The sequence below is a fragment of the Sinohyriopsis cumingii genome, chromosome 15 (genome assembly GCF_028554795.1).
Source record: "Sinohyriopsis cumingii isolate HCF-2022 chromosome 15, ASM2855479v2, whole genome shotgun sequence".
NCBI classification, from domain to species: Eukaryota; Metazoa; Mollusca; class Bivalvia; order Unionida; family Unionidae; genus Sinohyriopsis; species Sinohyriopsis cumingii.
This window is the reverse complement of record NC_142975.1, coordinates 104,688,367-104,709,492: the sequence shown is the minus strand read 5'-3', so window position 1 is coordinate 104,709,492 and position 21,126 is coordinate 104,688,367. Positions and strand designations below refer to the sequence as shown.

Below are 21,126 nucleotides of genomic sequence, written 5' to 3'. Positions count from 1 at the left end.
ACACCTTCTAGGTTAATATTATGTGCCTGTCTATCAAACAGGGTGGCGGGATGATGGTTCTTTTCAGCACAAATCTGTTAATATATGAACAGGTAACAAATAATGACCATGGCTAGATCATTGCCTTATTTCCAGAGCTGAGGCAAAGATTGAACATTGTACATCAAAATACTGACCCATTTATGCAAGGTGACAACTTGTACTGCATTTTGTTTAGCCCAGAATTGATATTGTATGGCACTTGGGTTACCAAGTACTACAGGTTGTAATGGATGATGTTTTAGCTGTTGTGTCTCAAACATATCAAACTTTTTTCATGCTTCAGTGATTTTTTTCTTAAGACACATTTTTAATTTAAGATTTAAAAAATGGTCTTCCAAGAAGATAAAAAAATGAAAATGTGCCTCTTTTGTAAGAATGGGAACATAAAACGTTAACTTTGGTGCATAAGTAGAAATACCATGGAGATTTTGAGACATTGCCTTCAGTTCTCCTCTATTATAACACATTTTTCTGCATGGTGCATATAATTTTGTGCATTATAGAATTATAAATTGTGACACATACTTTCTTCTCCTTTTTGGGCACATAATGGAGACGCATGTAGTAATTTAATTATATTTTTGCAATAATAGTCAAATTTATACAAAATGGAACATAGTATAGAATGTTGGATTACCAGTAGTATTGAATTGATAAGTATAGTTCTATTTGTCTGATTTGGGGCCTGTTTTCTTTATTACCAATACATCAGATCCTATTCAGAGAACATGCTGTCTTGATATAAATGATATAGTGGCAATGATGACAATTTTTTTAGCTCACATGGCTGAGAGTTTATGTCATGTCCCTGCATCTGTCATGCACTGTTTGTCATGACTTGTGTCTTATATCTGTATGATTACTAAATCTCCTATCAGCATAATGTATGAAGACTGTATCAGACATCCTTTGTAAACAAAGGTTTTATAAAGGTGGGTTGAGCTTTTGATCAAGCATGGGCATATAGGATAAGTTTAGTATAGTCTTTTCAGATGAAAAAAGCACAGGATCAATTTATTGTTTCAAGCTTGTGAGACACTGCGAGCATATTTACATGGAAAAATATCCTTTCTACAAGTGATGGCCAGTGCTACAGACATTATAGACATATTCGGCAATATGTAGCTTAGCATCATTTGACTAATTGACAATATTCTGTTATCAAGACCATTCAAGTACCAATGATGCTGATCTGTAATTAAACATGGCTAATGTCAGCTGGAAAATATTTTGACATCTTAGTAAAAGCTCTTATACTCAGTATTTAGCTTGGAACATCCTTTCAATCAAGGTCTTTTATCTTGATGCAAATAGCAAATGTTCTGTTATTAGATATGGCTATGGTGACAGTGAGCCATAGTTTAAAATGAATAACCTTTAAAATAAATTTCCTTTCATTGATGCACCACTTGAGAACGGTTTGACTAAATTTGTCAAATAACATGCTTGGAATAGGACTTTCAAATTTGGTAGCAAGTTGGTAATGATTGTAATACAATTTACGTGTATCTGCCATTATTTAATATTGTCATTATTGAAATGAGATATCAACTGGTAGGAGACAATTTCAAAATTGAAAATATTATAGAAAGAGCTGAGGACAGATACAGAACCATGTCATAAAATCTTAGTCATGAGAAGTACAAAACTATGATTCAGTGCCATTATATCCATTAGATCATTTTAACATGTTATACTGATACAGTAGCACCTGATGTTTTCATTACACAATGCCAACAAATGAAACAAGTGCACTGTCCTATCCTCACTAATAATGAAGTAGTCACGCAATCCAGATTTCAACAATATGTTCAACTTTTTAACTATTTGTTATCAGATCCAAGTATATTCATATGCATATTGAGAAGATGTTACTATGATTGATTCCAATTAAAAATTGACTAGGTGTCAAGTTGGCTTTTATTGTATGTATATCAAGTAATTGAAACATGGATATCCATCTAGTAGGCAGTAAAAATGAATGGTTACAATCTTTAATATAAGACTATATTTACACAAAATCAGAAAAACCAAGCAGACTTTTGTGAACAAAAAGATAACTTTTATTGTTTCTCAGCTTTTAATCCATGCAACATTTAAATTAATCCAGTTTGTCTGTTCAGTTATAAAATGGCTAACTAGGAAACAGAAAATAATATACCTAATAATATAGCATTAAATGATTCAGGTATGCTTACTTGTACAATTTAGAATAAATACTGCAACATATAATATACATGTACATCAAACAATTATATCACATAATACAGGCAGCTAAATGAGAATGCAGTATTGTACCTCCACAGCTGACTCTTGCTACCATAAAGTAGACAGCTTTCTGACAAATGTTTGTGACATTACTGTCTAGTTCCAGTCTGTACAGTGAGAGAGCTTAAGGTTATTGGCTTTCTCAGTGAAAGCACTGCATGTTGCTTGTGCATCATGGGGTGAACCTTACTCAGTGTTTTGAAACCACTGTAAGACATAAATAAACCACTCTTGGGTAACGCTGATTGCAGAAATGAAACTTGAGCATGTTGTAATTCAGGTATAATGCATAAACCTTAAGAATATACAACTCGGTGACATTATGACAAAAATTAGATAAACCTTTAAATCTCTTGTGATGTGATTTTGATTTTTAACGAAGCTTTAACAATTTTTCAGTCATATCGCTACGATGTCTGCAATGTGGCAGTTTATAGTAATGTCTAGCACTGGGGCATCATGCGGCAGACATGTAGCATGATGTCCCACCCAGTCACATTATCCTGACACCAGGCCGACCAGTCCTAACTCTAACCTCTTAATGCTGAGCGCCAAGCGAGGCAGCTGTTAGTACCATTTTTGTAAGTCTTTGGTATGACTTGGCCGGGGATTGAACCCACAACCTTCCACATCCGAGGCGGATGCTCTAACCACTAGGCCACCGGAGCAGTTTTTAAATCTCTTACAAGGTCTATATGTTTATCAAAGGCATCTGTTATGCCTGCCTTTCATGTCTGTGCAAATACAAAACAAGTTTGTAAAGGCTAATTACTTGTGACGCCCACTCAATTTTAATATTACAAACCTTGACAGGAAGCCTTTTACTTACCTTGACTATGTGTCCTATTTTGCTAATACATTTTGATACTAAGCACCTGTCATCGAGGAGAATAATATCAGGTTCAATGGGTGTCTTGTTTATTTTCACAGATGGACCTGACATTGGAAGTATCCAATTGTCACCTAACACTACTTTCCATGAAGTTGCTGAATCATCTTCTTTCACTCTCAACTGCTCAACAGACTGCTTCCCAGATTGTCAATACAGATGGACTGGTCCAGGTGGTAGTAGCATAGGCAACACAGGGTTGTTGTCCATCATTTCAGTAGGAAGAAACCAGACTGGACAGTACACATGCACAGCTTCTAACTCCAGAATCCCATATAAAACAGCTACAACAACTATAAGTGTAGTTGTCCTCTGTAAGTTAATATCTTTATAGATATATATATAATTGTATTACCTATTTCCGTCTTCTCATTTGTAACAATAATAATAATAATACTAATAACAATAATAATAACAATAATAAGTAGTTGTAGTAGTACTAGTAGAAACGGTAATATCTGTCTGTGGTGCCTTACCTTTTAATGTCTATCAGTGATACCCTACCCCATACTTTTCTGGAAACATTAGGTTGTTACATCATCTGTTTTAGTGGTATAGTAAGATAGTATGCTTTTTTATGCTGTATTTAGCATTCTTGTGAATTCCAGTGAATTTATTCCTAATTTTGCAATTATTGTACCATTTAAGATTTTGATTGAGAATTGTTTGGACAGTGCTTGTCAACTGTTACACTTCCTAGTCATTTTGATAACATGGTTTACATTATATATATATATATAATGCAGGCACTTAAGTTTTTATATATATATATATATATATATATATATATATATATATATATATATATATATATATATATATATATAATGCAGGCAATAGTCAGTTTTTGGTGAGAATGATGGTGCTGCCATGAACCCACATCAGAAGAAAGAAATTTTGTTTGCAAATTGTATTATTGGAATGAACATGGAGAGACCATGGAAAAAACATACACTAATAATGTCTAATATATTGATTAAAAAAAATAAATTGCTGCTCTGTCTAATGAAAAAATGATATAACTAAATGTAAACACAACAGTAAATACATCATCTGCAGACTGAATTTTAAATAGGAATAGAAATGAATAGCTGTTTACTTCTTCCTCCTCATGACTCTATGTTGTGATTCATCCCAGACTTAACCTGTTACAAAACCTAGTCTTTATAGAGAATCTGCCTCAGATGCAGGATATCAGGGATTTGAACCCTGGCCGAGTCACACCAAAGACTTGTAAAAACGATACTAGCTGCTGCCTTGCTAGGTGCTCAGCATTAGTGTTAGAACTGGTCAGTCTATTGTCAGGATACTCTGATTGGGTGGGACATCATGCTACATGTCTGCATCATGATGCCTCAGTGCTAGACATCACTATAAACTGACAGACACACCACACACACCACAACATAGAAGTTGTTGACCTCTGGATGCCCATCTAGATTCTCAAAACAAGTTCCTCATTAGTAGGGCCCTCAAGTGGCAGACTGGTCTAAAGTGCTGACCACTACGGATCATTGCCATCTCACCTCTGTCTGTGCAGGTTCAAGTCTCTGGCTCAGCCAATGTGGGTACATGAGAAAGCTTGCATGTAGCTTCTCATAGGTTGATGGTTCTTTCCGGGTTTTCCTACACCATTTTTACTGGCCATAATGTATAGCCTATCTTGTGCTGAAAAATGGTGTTAAAACCTACAGCAACAAAAATCCTCATTAGCAAATTGTGGTGATCAGGGTCAATTGATTGAAAGCTGAGCTTTTTATAAAGCAATTAAGATAAGCATCAACACTATTTTTCTTGAAATATTACCTAAAGTTTATGAATCTATGGTCTTAAACTAAGTAACAAAAAAGGTGAAACCAACAAGACTAAATTAATATCAACAAATGCATTTATTTCTCCAGGTTAAAATGATCTAAATGTAAAACATCTTACAGTATGGTGAATTAAGTCCCAAATACAAGTTATATCACAAGTCCAAAAGTATGACTCCAAATATGAAATGTGCTGATGTACCAGTAGTCTTGATTGAGCTAACCTGCCAATAGTCTTGATGTTTCAAAATGATCTAATCCAATAATCTGAAAGGCATCACATCACAAAACGGGTAAGAAGTATGACATGAAGAGAATGAGTTAATTTCAGTTAAACTATTGATCTAACAAGCTACATAAATTAATATGCACATTCAGGATTAAGCCTGTTTATCTCAGTGATTTTGGTAACCATAAACCTAATTTATTGGAAATCATTAAACAGAAGGACATTTACATTAAGGCCTGGAACATGTGTGAATTGAGAGTAAATTTGAAATCGGAAATTTTCACAGTTAGTTGGGTAGGTTGTTCCATTATAACTCTGAGGGCATCAGATTTGAAAAATAGATTATGATACCTTTTGGTCCTTACCCTGGGAAATGTTGACATATTTTGGTGTTTAAGAGTATACTTGCAGTTTTTGACAGTGATTAGGAGCTTTTTTTTAAAGTATACTATACATTGTTTGTTGTATAATTAAATGCCATAAAACTTAGTCTGCTAATTGTTGAGTAGAAAGGTTTGCTTTAATCTTTAGTTTCACTAAGTTTGACAGGTAGTAACGTGGCATGAAGGCTTTTTAGAGTTAATTTAATTGGTACATATATAGCATTACATATAGCTGCCATTTTAAATAAAAGCAGAAACTTTCGAAAATACTTCTTCTAAATCTATTCCACAGTACAAGCAGCTTTACTGACATCATGATCCTTGGTTATACTGACATCATAGTCCTTGGTTATACTGACATCATGATCCTTGGTTATACTGACATCATAGTCCTTGGTTATACTGACATCATAGTCCTTGGTTACACTGACATCATAGTCCTTGGTTATACTGACATCATGATCCTTGGTTATACTGACATCATAGTCCTTGGTTACACTGACATCATAGTCCTTTACTGACATCATAGTCCTTGGTTAATGCATATAATTTGAGTAAGATAATTCTTTAGCCACATATTGTTTATAGATTATCCAGTGCTTAACAGGTCAGTGCTTGCCAAAAGTTGCGTTTGAGATTCAGTTGTTCTCTTCCCATCATGGGTGCAGTAACTGCCTAGCTGAGATTATGTAATTCACAAAATGTTTTCATTAAAATTAGCATAATGGAATTGAAATACCATACTGATTCAAATTTAAACCATCTTGATTCCATTTTGTTTTCAGATGGACCTGATAAACCTTTTACACTCGATCCAGTCATCACGTCCTACAGAAATACAGAAGGAGCATTTATCCCCAATATCACATGCCTAGCAAACTGCCATCCACAATGTTCTTACCATTGGATTGGACCACTAGGTGCCATATCATCTGGAGTTCTCTCCCTTGGAATTCTTGACAGATTAAAGTGGGGCTCTTATTTTTGTATTGCCACAAACCCTAAAACGTCTGCTTCTGTTAATGGAAGCACTGTACACATAATTATAATTTGTAAGTATTTTTCATTAAAAATCATGTTTATTTAGAGTGAACTAAATTGTGTGCTTTTATGTTACATTGTTGGATTTAATGCAGACCTTATCTTGTTCTCCACAAAAAAATAATCTATTGGTTAATAATCATATCATATTTTCTGTTTTTTCTTTGCATAATTTCAGTGTCAACAGCATGTTTATGATTTCACATTTGGCTGTTTCATATCCTTTTATTTTGACCGTTCTGTCACATAAAACATCATGACATAAAATGCACAGAGAAAATTGTGACCATGTTTGCATTTTGATATTATCTCATCATCCAGAGTTTTCAGATGTTTTATTCCTATGTTTTACATCTGTGTATCAATTTCCCTTAGAAAAGCAGTGACTGTAGTACATCATTTACCTAAAATAAGATTAGTGTCCAAAGTATAGTCACACCTGTAAGAAGCAGCCATCCATAGGAAAAAGCAAACCTGGCCTTCATACATAGGTGACTTCTGTACACATAATTACTTTATAAAATTGTTCCTTGAACCAATACCAGATAGAAAAATGCACTGGGAACATTGTCCTTTTATAAAATGAATGGATTGTTGTAAATGATACATAACTGATACTCGTTAAAAATAATATTTTTATATGACAACTTAGTACAACTGCTGACAGGCTTTTAATCCTCAAGATAGAATAGTAAATCTATAATAGAACTACATGACAACGGGTATCATTTTCTATTTATGATGTTACATTTGTTGAAAACTCCAGTAAAAATTACCGTTTATTTTGGAAAAGAGAAAGGTGAGGACACACATGTATGATAGAAACGGTACTTAATGTACACGCAATTCAAGGGGTACCACAGTCTTTGAACAATGGTTACCTGAAAAACACAAGCAGGTGCTTGAGCTAGCCACTTCATTCACCATATGTCTGTGCAGTAATTTGCATGAACAACTTAGAGGAGAAAGCTTCAAGAAACAATATGGTCAAAACAGTAAATCATAAATAAACACTTTGTGTAGGAAGTTATGCCTATTGCCTAAAATTGTCAAATTGATGAGAGAATATACTTATAAGGGCAATATTGTTTAAGTTGAAAATGGTAAGCAAGCTGAATTTGAAAAATAAAACAATACTGAAAATGAGTTTAAAAATATTGAACAGTAGAAGAGACTATTGGCAATATAATAACAAAACTAATAATGCTACAACAGGGATTGTAATGATTATCTGAGGGATTGCTGGTTGGGAGGAGCAGGAACTTGTGTGTGTATAAAAATAAAATAAGACAAGGGAGGAGTTTGCAGTTACATATCCATATCCTGTTTAATCATAATTGCTAATGAGGAAAGACTTGCTTTTATCAGATTTGCCATACATTTATATAATAACTTAATTATCTTGTCTGCAAAGTTGATGTTTTGGTTATTATGCATGGACATCCATGAGATGTATCATGCAAGTTACATAGAACATTTCTCAAACTCTGCCCAACCTAATATGGCTGGTCAATTACTAAAAGTATTTTATCATTTTTTATACCAAAAAAGTATTTAATAAATTACTACAAAGGTGAACAAATCATTGATCACATATAATTAGAACAAACTTCTCAAAATGCTTTTGACGTGATGACTGACAAACCAGATGCACACACACACACACACACATGACGATAGTACAAGTTTTCCATATTACCAACCATACTAAGAGCCATAATAATAATAATGAAGGTAAAGAAATAATGTGTTTGATGTGACCATTTCTGAAATGTTAAAATCTTAAACCTCAGTTGGCCACTGTAAATGGGTAGATAACATACACTACATATGAATCGTCTGAGTTGAGTGGATTGAACCTAAGCTACCTGTAAAATGGAGCTGTGATGGCTCACTGGTTAAAGCATTGGATTCATGATCAGGATCATGCATTTAGTTCAACACTCACAATCAAATCAGCCTGAATCAGCATCTGTATGCCCTTGTGCAACACACAGTATTCTATTTGGCCTCATCATGTCATAATCTTCTAAGTGTTGATGTGTTGATGTAATAAATAAAAAAGTTATTGTTATCAAAGATGGTTACTTAGTTATAATCTAGCAACTGACTTCAATCAGTTGTTGCTTGTCCATAATTCCATTCAGTCTCTAACTATTAATACCCCAGTCAATGTTATATGGCATGTGATGATGTCTATAGGGTTGAGTTTGTATAAATTAGAGGATGCCTGCAGCTCTAAGGATCTGACTCCTGATTAGCTTGTACTAGCATAACAATAATATCTCATCTACACTGAGAAATTTTCATATTTAGGAGAGGCCCATAATTCTAGTAAATGTTAGACAAAATTTGCATATATTCCCATTAGTTTAACATTGTTTCGACTGATCTGCCTATATTCCCATTAGTTTAATATTGTTTCTACTGATCTGCCTATATTCCCATTAGTTTAACATTGTTTCTACTATCTACCTATATTCCCTTTAGTTTAACATTGTTTCTACTGATCTGCCTATATTCCCATTAGTTTAACATTGTTTCGACTGATCTGCCTATATTCCCATTAGTTTAATATTGTTTCTACTGATCTGCCTATATTCCCATTAGTTTAACATTGTTTCTACTGATCTGCCTATATTCCCATTAGATTAACATAGTTTCTACTGATCTGCCTATATTCCCATTAGTTTAACATTGTTTCTACTGATCAGTAGCCAGTAGTATTAACAATATTTAAGTCAAATATGCTCCACTTTCTTCTATGATGAACATGTGGCCACATTTAGCAAACTAACTCCTGATAAAGGATAAATAAAAATGGTGGTGGTAAAGGATTCATACTTCCTAATGAATTTGATGGGCATGAATATCGGCAATGGTTGTAACCTTATCTACATGTCACCATTGCTAGAGAATTCGTGGTTCTAGTTCTCATCCAAAAATATCTATCAGTGTATCATCAAAATTAAATAAAGCAATTCTCAATACATCCAAATATTTGATTTTTGCAAGGAGAAAGAAGATAAAAAGTACATGATTTAAAAATATTGAAAATGGACAGCTAGTGAACTCCATTTGCTTCTGTTTGTATAAGAGTGTGAGAGACAGAGAGAGAGAGAGAGTCAGTCTGATCTTTGATGTAATTGTATTGGTCCACATTGTATCTCTCACTTAAACTGTGCACCTTTTTTTGTCCACTCTGATTATTATCCTGTAAAAGAGGGTGTCTGAGTTGTATAAATCTCTCATCTGTACTGATACTGCCATCTCACTTCTGTCAGTATGGGTTCAGATCTCAGACTTGGCCAGTTTGGGCATGTGAGGAAGCTTGCCAGTAGATACCAGATGGTCAGGGATTCTTCCCTGGTTTATACCATGACCTTCCTCCACCAGGTAATTTGGCCACAGTATTATAGCCCATCATGTGCTGATAAATGGTGGTAACCCATAAGAATAACAGCAAGATATTGTACTCAGAATTTAATGAAACACATGCTATTCCAAAATGAATTCATATTGTGAGTTATTAATCAGGACTGATGGACCACAATGCCCTGGCAGCAAGCATGATGCACACTGAACTTCAAATTTACCTGTGATCATGACAATCACAGTGCTACATAACAACCTTACAGTGATTATATTCTGGTTCATCTTTGTTTGGTGTCATCAGTTTTTATTGCTGTAGTGCACAATTTTTCCTAATATCAGCATCGTGTTTCTATGGCTACATGACATCCTATCATCTTAATAAACTTATAGTTGTATTGTTGAATGAGAATCACCCAGTGTTAGTGCATGCTGGCAGTAAAGAGACATATCTTATTAAACTGCTAGTTGTATTGTTGAATGAGAGTCATCCATTGTTAGTGCATGCTGGCATGTATTACTGCATGTTATTCAGGTTGCTTTAATGTTCAATAAAGCATTGAAATAATTTGTTGTTGTGTTACTTCTCCACATAACAGAATGATTAATATGCCTATTTTAAGTAATTATATTAAAATGGTTATTGACCTAACACATATTGGTCCCTCATTTGTGTGGCACAGAATGCCATAGCATGCTCAGCATTCCTCTGTCACATGAGGTTGTATCCAATATTTTTTAAATACTGACTTAGGCATTTATACAAACATTATCATAAAAAAGAAAACATCACCAGTTATATGGAATTTAATGCATATTGTTTGACACTCTCCACTGTATATGATGTCATCATTATCTCGCACCACTTTGGTGGCCTAGAGAATCAGCCTTGGATGCGGGAAGTTGTGGCTCCAAACCCTGGCCCAGTCATGCCAGATAATTATAAAAATGGTGGTAGCAGCTGCCCCTCTTGGCACTCAGCATTACACAGCTAGTGTAAGGGCTGGTCGGTCTGATGTCAGGATAATGTGATTATGGGTAGGACATGATGCTATTTGTCTGTGGCATGATACCTCAGTGCTGGACAACACTATAAGCTGCCATGCTAAATAAACTTTAGTAATATGACTGAAGAATTGTTAAAGCTAAGTTAACAATACACATACACACACACCCATATATGCACAAACAAAAGCACACTCATCATTTCATGTTAAAAGCATTAGAGACCAGCGATTAGAAAACTTTTTTGAGGTATTTTTTATTAGATGCATTTGGAAAAATATCTTTAAAATATGACATAGGGCTAAGTTTAGTCCAAAGTAGATGTAGGTGGGGAGTATGCTCACCAGTCTTCAGTTAATTCACATCATTATTTCTTAAGGATGAATGTAAACAATGTAATATTTGTAATAAATCCCACTGTTGGAAAGCCAAATCCTCAGGACAAGCTGCATACTTGGTACCCAGTAGTGTTCATACAAAATATTTTATTTTGGTTTTGGTATGTAACACCATGCAAAGTCTTAACTGGCACACTTACTTTTTCAGATGGTCCTGGTATTCCACATCTGTCACCAACCACTAATGTTTACAAAAAACTGGAGGGAGAATCTGTACCTGATATAAACTGCTCAGCTGATTGTTTTCCTGGCTGTACACAAGTCTGGATGAAAGGGGTAACAGCAGTACAGGAGAGCATTGGGATAACCTTGGCACTCAGACAGGTGTACAGGGACAAGGCTGGTGACTACACTTGCTGGTTTAATAACACTGAAAGTAAAGCCACAGGATATGTCTCCATCAGACTTGTTGTGCAGTGTTGGTATTGTTTTTCAACTTACAGAAATGAGTTTAATCTTACCATGAATTTAATGCTCTGTATTAATTATTATATTGCTTGCCAATAAAGGGTGAGCTCAATAGTAATTATATTGTTTGTCTTTATTGCATATGTCAGTACATCACCATTTAATTGTCTGTTGTCTTTATTGCATATGTCAGTACATCACCATTTTAGTGTCTGTTGTCTTTATTGCATATGTCAGTACATCACCATTTAAGTGTCTGTTGTCTTTATTGCATATGTCAGTACATCACCATTTAAGTGTCTGTTGTCTTTATTGCATATGTCAGTACATCACTATTTAAGTGTATGTTGTCTTTATTGTATATCTCAGTACATCACCATTTAAGTGTCTGTTGTCTTTATTGTATATCTCAGTACATTACCATTTAAGTGTCTGTTGTCTTTATTGCATATGTCAGTACATCACCATTCAAGTGTCTGTTGTCTTTATTGCATATGTCAGTACATCACCATTTAAGTGTCTGTTGTCTTTATTGCATATGTCAGTACATCACCATTTAAGTGTCTGTTGTCTTTATTGCATATGTCAGTACATCACCATTTTAATATCTGTAAGATAACTTTGAGGGAATTAATTTGCAAATTTTTTTGAAACTGCATAAATCCAATATGCACGTCCAAATTGTTCTCCCTGAGCACTGAGTAGTTAGTTGAACAGCAAAGCAATATGTCGAATTAAGTGGCAGAAGTGCACTTCACTAATGGCAGATAGGACAGGTCTGGCTGGCATGCTAGAATCAATACATAGGGTAAGTTTTGACTACTGACAGATAGGACAGGTCTGAGTGGTGTAAAATTGGATTCAATACATTAGGTATGTTTTCACTACTGACAGAAAGGTCAGGTCTGGCTGGTGTACTACTAGAATCAATACATTGGGATAGTTTTCACTGCTGACAGATATGACAGGTCTGAGTCGTGTGCTAGAATCAATACATTAGGTAAGTTTTCACTACTGACAGATAGGACAGGTCTGGCTGGTTAATACTAGAATCAATACATAGCGATAGTTATCACTACTGGCAGATGAGACAGGTCTGAGAGGTGTGCTAGAATCAATACATTGGGACAGTTTTCACTACTGGCAGATTGAGTCAGGTCTGAGTGGTGCGCTAGAATCAATACATTAGGTAAGTTTTCACTACTGAGGGATAGGACAGGTCTGGCTCGGGTGTACTACTAGAATCAATACGTTGGGAAAGTTTTCACTGCTGACAGATAGGACAGGTCTGAGTGGTGTGCTAGAATCAACACATTATGTAGGTTTTCACTACTGACAGATAGGACAGGTCTGGCTCTTGTACTACTAGAATCAATACCTAGTGTTATTACTGCTGGCAGATGAGACAGGTCTGAGTGGTGTGCTAGAATTAATACATTAGGTAAGTTTTCATTACTGGCAGATAGGACAGGTCTGAGTGATGTGCTAGAATCAATACATTGGGAAAGTTTTCACTACTGGCAGATTGAGACAGGTCTGAGTGGTGCGCTAGAATCAATACATTAGGTAAGTTTTCACTACTGTGGGATAGGACAGGTCTGGCTCGGGCGTACTACTAGAATCAATACATTGGGAAAGTTTTCACTGCTGACAGATAGGACAGGTCTGAGTGGTGTGCTAGAATCAACACATTAGGTAAGTTTTCACTACTGACAGATAGGACAGGTCTGGCTCTTGTACTACTAGAATCAATACCTAGTGGTATTACTGCTGGCAGATGAGACAGGTCTGAGTGGTGTGCTAGAATTAATACATTAGGTAAGTTTTCACTACTGAGGGATAGGACAGGTCTGGCTGGTATGCTACTAGAATCAATAGATAGGGATAGTTTTCACTACTGGCAGATGAGACAGGTCTGAGTGATGTGCTAGAATCAATAAATTGGGAAAGTTTTCACTTCTGACAGATAGGACAGGTCTGGCTAGCATACTACTAGAATCAATACATAGGGATAGATATCACTACTGGCAGATGAGACAGGTCTGAGTGGTGTACTTGAATCATTGCATATGGAAAGTTTTACACCAGTTTTATTCAGTGGTAAATTGCTTGTTTCAGGTCCCAATGGAAAATCATCATTTCCAAGCTTGCTATTAGTCTCTCAGCATTACTTTAAAGTTATGCAGCATTGCCATTTGTTCCCAACATTGTATAGAGTCCTTTGCAATTATTGTTTCTTGAGATGACACCCAGCTTGTGTTGATCTCAGGATTGGATTCATCGTTTGGTAGATTGTTAAGCTTTTACTCAAAAACGCATTGTTTATTGTGTGATCAAAGATTCTCATAAAGCTGTTTTAAATTTTTATAGCAAGAAAAAAATCTATATAACAGTATTGCTTACTTTATGCCTAACTGAAATTATTAACTGTTCAATCAATGAGTATACAATCTTTAGCTAATCTTTAATATTGTTATATTTTGCCTCATTTGCTTTATGTGAACTTAAATTCAAATAATTATACCATTTGAGATGAGAAGTATATTGTTCCAACTTTCAGTGTACAGAAAATCCTCTATTGGCAGTTCTTTATTGTCCTTTACACACATTTCTTGTTGCTGCTCCTTCTAACTGCCTTGTAGGAGTTCTGTGTAACTTTACACATGCATCCATCCTATGGCCTAGTTGATCCTGAATGAAAATAGTGCCTTTTTGAACCTCCTACCCACTGACTGCCACATCCACCATGTTAAAAAATGTGGTTAACATTACCTTTCCTGAAAAGATGGGTGTAGCTATATGTGGTTTTCACAAAGAGACTTATTGTGATATGCAGTATGTTATAAAGTGTGCCTGTTAGGCTTCCAACACTTGAATGGTTGATTGCATCAGCATATTAGGTTTTGATGAAAAGACATTTTGTTAAGACTCTTTTATAGTTGGTCCCAGATGAAATTGGTGACACTGGGACCTCAGCAATGCTGGCGATTTTGAAAATTTTGATGTAGCTATTTCTCCTGAACAAATGTTTCTTGCAATGTGGGGTGTTTCTCATAAAGATATCTTGTCTAATAGCAGCTTGGTCTTAGGAACTAACCATTTGCTTTTATTGTGGAGGGAGAGCCTAGGATTGTCTTTCTAACCAAGATATTTGTACCTCAAAATAATCTTTCTAAAAATGATATAATGGATGTAATTCATTTCTTTTGGACACATCATAGATGAATACTTATTCAAACTATTTGAATTTGGAAATATAAAAAAATTAAAATATCCCATGCACGCATCCACCTCTCCCCACCATCACAATAAACATTAAATGGTTGGTCCCTAAATGAAAACAACCAATTGGACCTCCAACACATTGGAAAATATTGTTATTGCTGCTTGTCCTGCATGGATAATCACATTGAAATAGGATTTTTCAGTACTAGTCATCTTATCACATGTAAAGTAGTTCTAAAAGAAAGTAGTGTCATTTAGACCACCAGTATGATTGCCTTGCTGACAGTATTACAAGTTAATCTTGTTATTGCTACTGTTGTTGAAGGCATGACCTTATTTACATGGGTATTTCACAATGCTACTTGCTATATGTTCATAGTCCTAAATGTAAATATAGTGACCTTCCAGCATTGTCACAAGAGCAGATGTTGCAATAAATCTTGCTACAGCTATTTTTCTTCAATAGATGGTCTGGCTGACATGATATTATGTAGGGAATGTATTATGATATACCTCTCTTTGTCTGTCCATCCATACATATGCTTTCATGTCCATTTCTGTGTCTGTCCATCCATATGTTTTGATGTCCATCTCTGTGTCTGTCCATCTATACATGTTTTGATGTCCATTTCTGTGTCAGTCCATCCATATGCTTTGATGTCCATTTCTGTGTCTGTCCATCCATACATATGTTTTGATGTCCATCTCTGTGTCTGTCCATCCATATGTTTTGATGTCCATCTCTGTGTCTGTCCATCCATACATATGTTTTGATGTCCATTTCTGTGTCTGTCCATCCATACATATGTTTTGATGTCCATTTCTGTGTCTGTCCATCCATACATATGTTTTGATGTCCATTTCTGTGTCTGTCCATCCATATGTTTTGATGTCCATCTCTGTGTCTGTCCATCCATACATATGTTTTGATATCCATCTCTTTGTCTGTCTATCCATACATCTTCTTTCTGCGCTTTTGTTTGTTTCTTTACAGTAATTCAACTTCACCATAAACTACCATTGTAACCAACACTTATAACTAGCACACATTTGAGCTTAGAAAGAAATATGTCAAATTTTGTGTTAAAAGGTCAAAAATCAGGGTATAGTAGCTGCAACAAAAAGAAAATTGGTTTCTACAAGTAAGTTCTGCTTTACAGACCTGGACTTAACTTCTAAGTGTCAAGTTCATTGATAGAAATGCAAATATTTTCCAAAAATTGGTACATCTTAGATGGTGACTGAACACTGTAGGTGGCTTGCACTTGGCGTCAAAGATCGTATGACTAGATCACTGCATGAACACTGAACATTGAAACATGGTTTCAGCATACAAATGTCAGTTCTTGACTGTGTACCTTCACTTAGTTTTGTAAATGCCTTCCACTTTGTATAAGAAAGAAGGCTATATATTTTGTTTTCAAAAATGATATGCAAAAATTGCATGCCATGAAAATTGCTGACATGGAAGATGAATTACAATTTTAAAAAAAAGACAAATACAACATTGGAAATTGCAGACAGTGGACAATAACAGACCAATTTCTGCAGACATGCATTAGAAAATGGCAGCTATCTTTTAGAAAATACAAACACTGGAGAAGAAGGACAAGTGAAATAATAAAAAATGCATTCAATGGAAAATAACTGGCACATTAACTAAAAGAAAATTGTCCAGTGTATGTATTTTCCTTGTCTGCCCTTTTCCATGTCTGTCATATTTAGACTCGGTAATTTTCATGGCATACATTTTTAGCATCCCTATTCAAAGGTCAAGGTCACTGGAAAAAAACAAAAAAATATTCTTTGCATAGTACATTTAATTTGAGATGACAAATATTATAGAGAATTTGTGGGGGATTCTTAAGGTCAAAGGTTTTAACTCAGTGTGGTGGTGGTTGTTTTACTTTACTCACAGTTCATTATTTATACATTTACAATTTGCAGATCACATGTGGAATGAATACATTTTATTGTTTAAGCATCATGTACACCATAGGCATCATGTTACCTACCTTGTGCCTTACAGACTCTCCAGTTCTGACAATGAAAGCAACAAATACTTCAAAAGGAGGCAGAGTGGTTATTAACTGTACTGCAATTGGTGTACCCAATAACTACACATTTTCGAAATTGACTCACATGGCACCTGATGAAAACAGAACTATAGTCAGGGAACTGGAGCTAACAAGAATTTCAGGCAGTGAGGTATCATTTGCTATAGAAGGAGCGACTTACCAAGATACTGGATTTTATGTGTGTAAAGCCAACAATGGGATCATACACTACACTACAGGACAATTAATCATGGAAGACATGGTGTCTGTATGGATTGCAGGTGAGTGTTACATACATTCATATTTTGAAGCCTGACAGGTCTTATATGAAATGTTGTAGTTGTATCATAGTTCTTGCAGTTATAAAGCTGTGTATTATCTTGAATCAGCATTTTTAGAATCTAGATCATGAATTTTATTTTATTTATTCGTATGAAACATTTAAATTTCAAACCTTTTAGATCTTTTTGAATTTTGAGGAAAATAATATTTGTTTTTCTGCATAGCTTAGAATTCCATTACTTTTCAAAAATAGAAGTTCAAAAAGAAAAATAAGTAGTGGTTTTAATTTAGAGATTTTCATTTATCCAGTTGACAAGTAAGGAATGTATATTATCAACATCAAATTTCTTGTGCTACAGATAATGTAGTGAATGTCCTTTCCTTAGAAGAAATGCGTGAATGATATATTGCACAATATATAGCAGTTTTACTGTAGTGATAGTTTCTCAACTATTGTTTGCCCAACTACATTTGGTAACTTTTTATAACATACATATAATTTCTAAATGAATAACACAGTTTCCACATTTAAAATATTTAAATTCTTTGAGTTAATGTTTTTATTTAGTTACAAGATAAGCTGCAGTGCAATGGAACGTGCATCTTGAAAATGATAGATTCAGTTAACAAAGCAATTCTGGATTGTTGAATGGTGTCCTTCCATCCATCATTTGTCACTATTCAGTTAAGGTTTGGATTGAGGTCTCGGACATTGCTGTTCATTAGTTGGCATTTAGATGCATCATGTGGAGCACTACACCTTTCTCTGAAAAGAAGTTCACTGTAACCTGTGTAACCTTTGCCTTTTCTTAAAAATGATATATTGTGTTAAGTGTATCTTCAGTAAAGTGCAAAAATATGAATTAGAAATTGATTTGAGTCATAATATTTTCATAATTAGATGGCATAACCTTACTTTTTTTGCTGTCCTGTCCTATTTAATTTAATCAAAACACATGCACACAAATGTTATGTCAAGAAAGTTGGGGGAAGGATTTGGTTGGAGTTCTATGCAGGATGTTTAGTGGCTCCCATGACCTTATGCCAACACCTTGTATCAATTAATAATGGGGATTTCCACTGGAATCCCAATGGCTGAAAGTCTGATCCTCAATATAGAAACCGATTTTTCGAAGTTAAAGCTAATTACTTAGTTCAATAACTATTTGTCTACAGTTATGTTCTTCTTTACCCCTCCTCTCCCACTCTCTATATATTGTACCATTTGGCCATTTATTTCATAAGTTACAGATTTGAATTTGACAGAATTGCCAAAAGAATGAAAAGATCCAAATAAATGTCAGATCCAGAAATGTACTGGTCTGCCAAGAATCATTACTTTGTCAAGATACATCAAATAATTCACAACAATCTGAGAATAATAGTAATGTCCAAATAATAAGCACTTTCTGTTTCCACTGAACAGTTGAAACAAAGGCTTTTCCTCTCAAATAATATATAAATGCAACATAAAACCAGTCTGCAGACTTACAATAGGAACACAAGAAAAGAGGATGACTCCAAAATAGTAATTAATTGGATTGCTCAGTTCTCTCCTTATAAACACCTTCTATTATGACACAGTATATCCCATGTGACTGATTTCACCACTCATTTTGTCATGAAAATGCCTATTCATGTGACCTAACCTAACCAATGGGAAGTTACTTAATTATTCTAGAACTATATAAACCCCATCAGCCAATGAAAACTTAACCCAAAGATGTCATTAAGTCTATTATTAAGATTATTGTTAGTAATTGTCAACACATATGTAAGCATATAATTTATAGATCATATGTTTTATTAAGCTCTTAACAGACTCTGGCCATGTAGGCATTTCTAACTAAAAGTGTATTATGTTCAATTTACAGCCTTGAATAAAAATTGCAAAAATTGGATAAATTCATGTACCAGGAGTTACAAAAAAATATTCATATACATAACACTATTGCTGAATGATACTATATTTGTTATCAATTGGATTTTAATAAATGCAGAAAAAAGTTTGAATATTTTTGAGAGCTAAACTGTAAACAAAGTTTTAGGCATTTTTACAGAAAGCTTTTTACTAACCAACATTTTTTGGCAAGCCAAATTAAAGATTGAAAGAATGCAGGTTTCAAATGATACGACTGTATCAGTCTTTTGGGCGGCTATTGTGGTGTCTCCATGTGCAAGGATGTTTATTCCAATTACTTTTGTACTAAATTACCTTCTATTTAAAATTTGTAGCTGTGCTATAAAACACAAAACAAACATAAACTTGAATTTGTTTTTTTAGGCATATGTCGGTCAGGTCATCATGATCAAGCCCCATTCTTTATTTACATGCTTTCATTTTCCTTGTTGTGATTAAAAGAATATGATTCATGTCCTTGGTTAAATGAAATCTCTCAAAGTTTTCCTCAGATTTGTATCTTTCATTATTTTGGCCATGATATTTCTGAAAATATTGGGTTTTAAAAGTTTTCAGCATAAAACTGAGAAAGTACATTTTTGCTTTTTCTTGACACTGGAGTTATGACAGTTTATCTCTTAGTGATATTATACTTCATATACAAGTCCTACAACTGTTGGGCATGTGAGCTTGTGCTGTGGTCCTACATCCATAGTGACATATTATTCACAATTGCAGTTTACAATGTCTTAATAAAGTCATCTAAATACGATTCAACCCGATTGATGGCATAAATTATTCTGGCATGAAGCTTTGTACCAATAATGCAGATCCACCATCAGATATGGTCAGCAGTACTAAGACAAGTAAAACCCTTAAATGAATTCTTTTTAAAGTTACTTCAACATAATTTGACAATTTTACAAAAAAAAACTTAAATGCATGGCTTGTCTCACCAATTGTATGCTGATGAAACCCAAATATACATATCTAGCCCCCCAGCTGAAATTGATGCTACCATCCAAGGTGTAGAGAGGTGCATTTCTGATGTGAAATCATGGATGACATGTAACAAGCTGCAGATGAATGATGATAAAACTGAGGCCATTCTTATCACAATACAAAGACTTTCTCATTCATATCCTTTACCTGAAACAATAAATACCAGCAACACCAACAATAAAACCATGCAATCATTACAAAACCTAGGTGTTACTCTGGACAGTAGTCTCACATTGCAACAACATGTCATGAACATATGCAAGGCTGCATATCTTGAGCTGAGATGCATCAGCTCCATTTGCAAATATCATTCAGTTGATGCCACTAAAACACTTGTATGTTCATTAGTACTTTCAAGACTGGACTATTGTAACTCAGTTATGTCTGGTTCATCTCAATAATTGCTCCAGAAACTTCAAAAAGGTGAAAACACAGCTGCTCGGATCATACTTAGAGTACCACGATCAGAGCACACCTCCCTGCTGCTCTGTACCCTACATTGCTGTCCATTTGATCCAGAATCAAACACAAAATTTGTTCTCTGTGCTAAGCTTCACTGACGGACTGTAGTCCGACATACCTATCCGGCCTCACCCATCTGTACACACCAGCAAGATACTTACGCTCCTCTTCCGACAATCGTATACTCATTATTTCCACTATGAAAACAAAATCATATGGACAGCGTTCTTTTGCATACCAGGGCCCAGCAATGTGGAATGAATTGCCCACTGAACTTAGACACAAAGACACAGTGATCCCATTCAAGAGTGCTCTCAAAACTCACTTATTCTGACTGCAAGAACAAACTTAA

At 34.8% G+C, this 21,126-nt stretch overlaps 1 protein-coding gene across 1 annotated transcript in view; it reads left to right on the top strand.

Annotated features, from left to right (window-relative positions):
- LOC149782416 (contactin-4-like) overlaps window positions 1-21,126 on the top strand; it is a 52,029-nt gene that overhangs the window by 12,176 nt on the left and 18,727 nt on the right. The window contains exons 4-7 of the mRNA XM_089935135.1: window positions 3,241-3,513; window positions 6,408-6,674; window positions 11,587-11,856; window positions 17,101-17,409. Coding sequence (XP_089791261.1) covers window positions 3,241-3,513; window positions 6,408-6,674; window positions 11,587-11,856; window positions 17,101-17,409 — 1,119 coding nt within the window. The remainder of the gene's footprint in view (window positions 1-3,240; window positions 3,514-6,407; window positions 6,675-11,586; window positions 11,857-17,100; window positions 17,410-21,126) is intronic.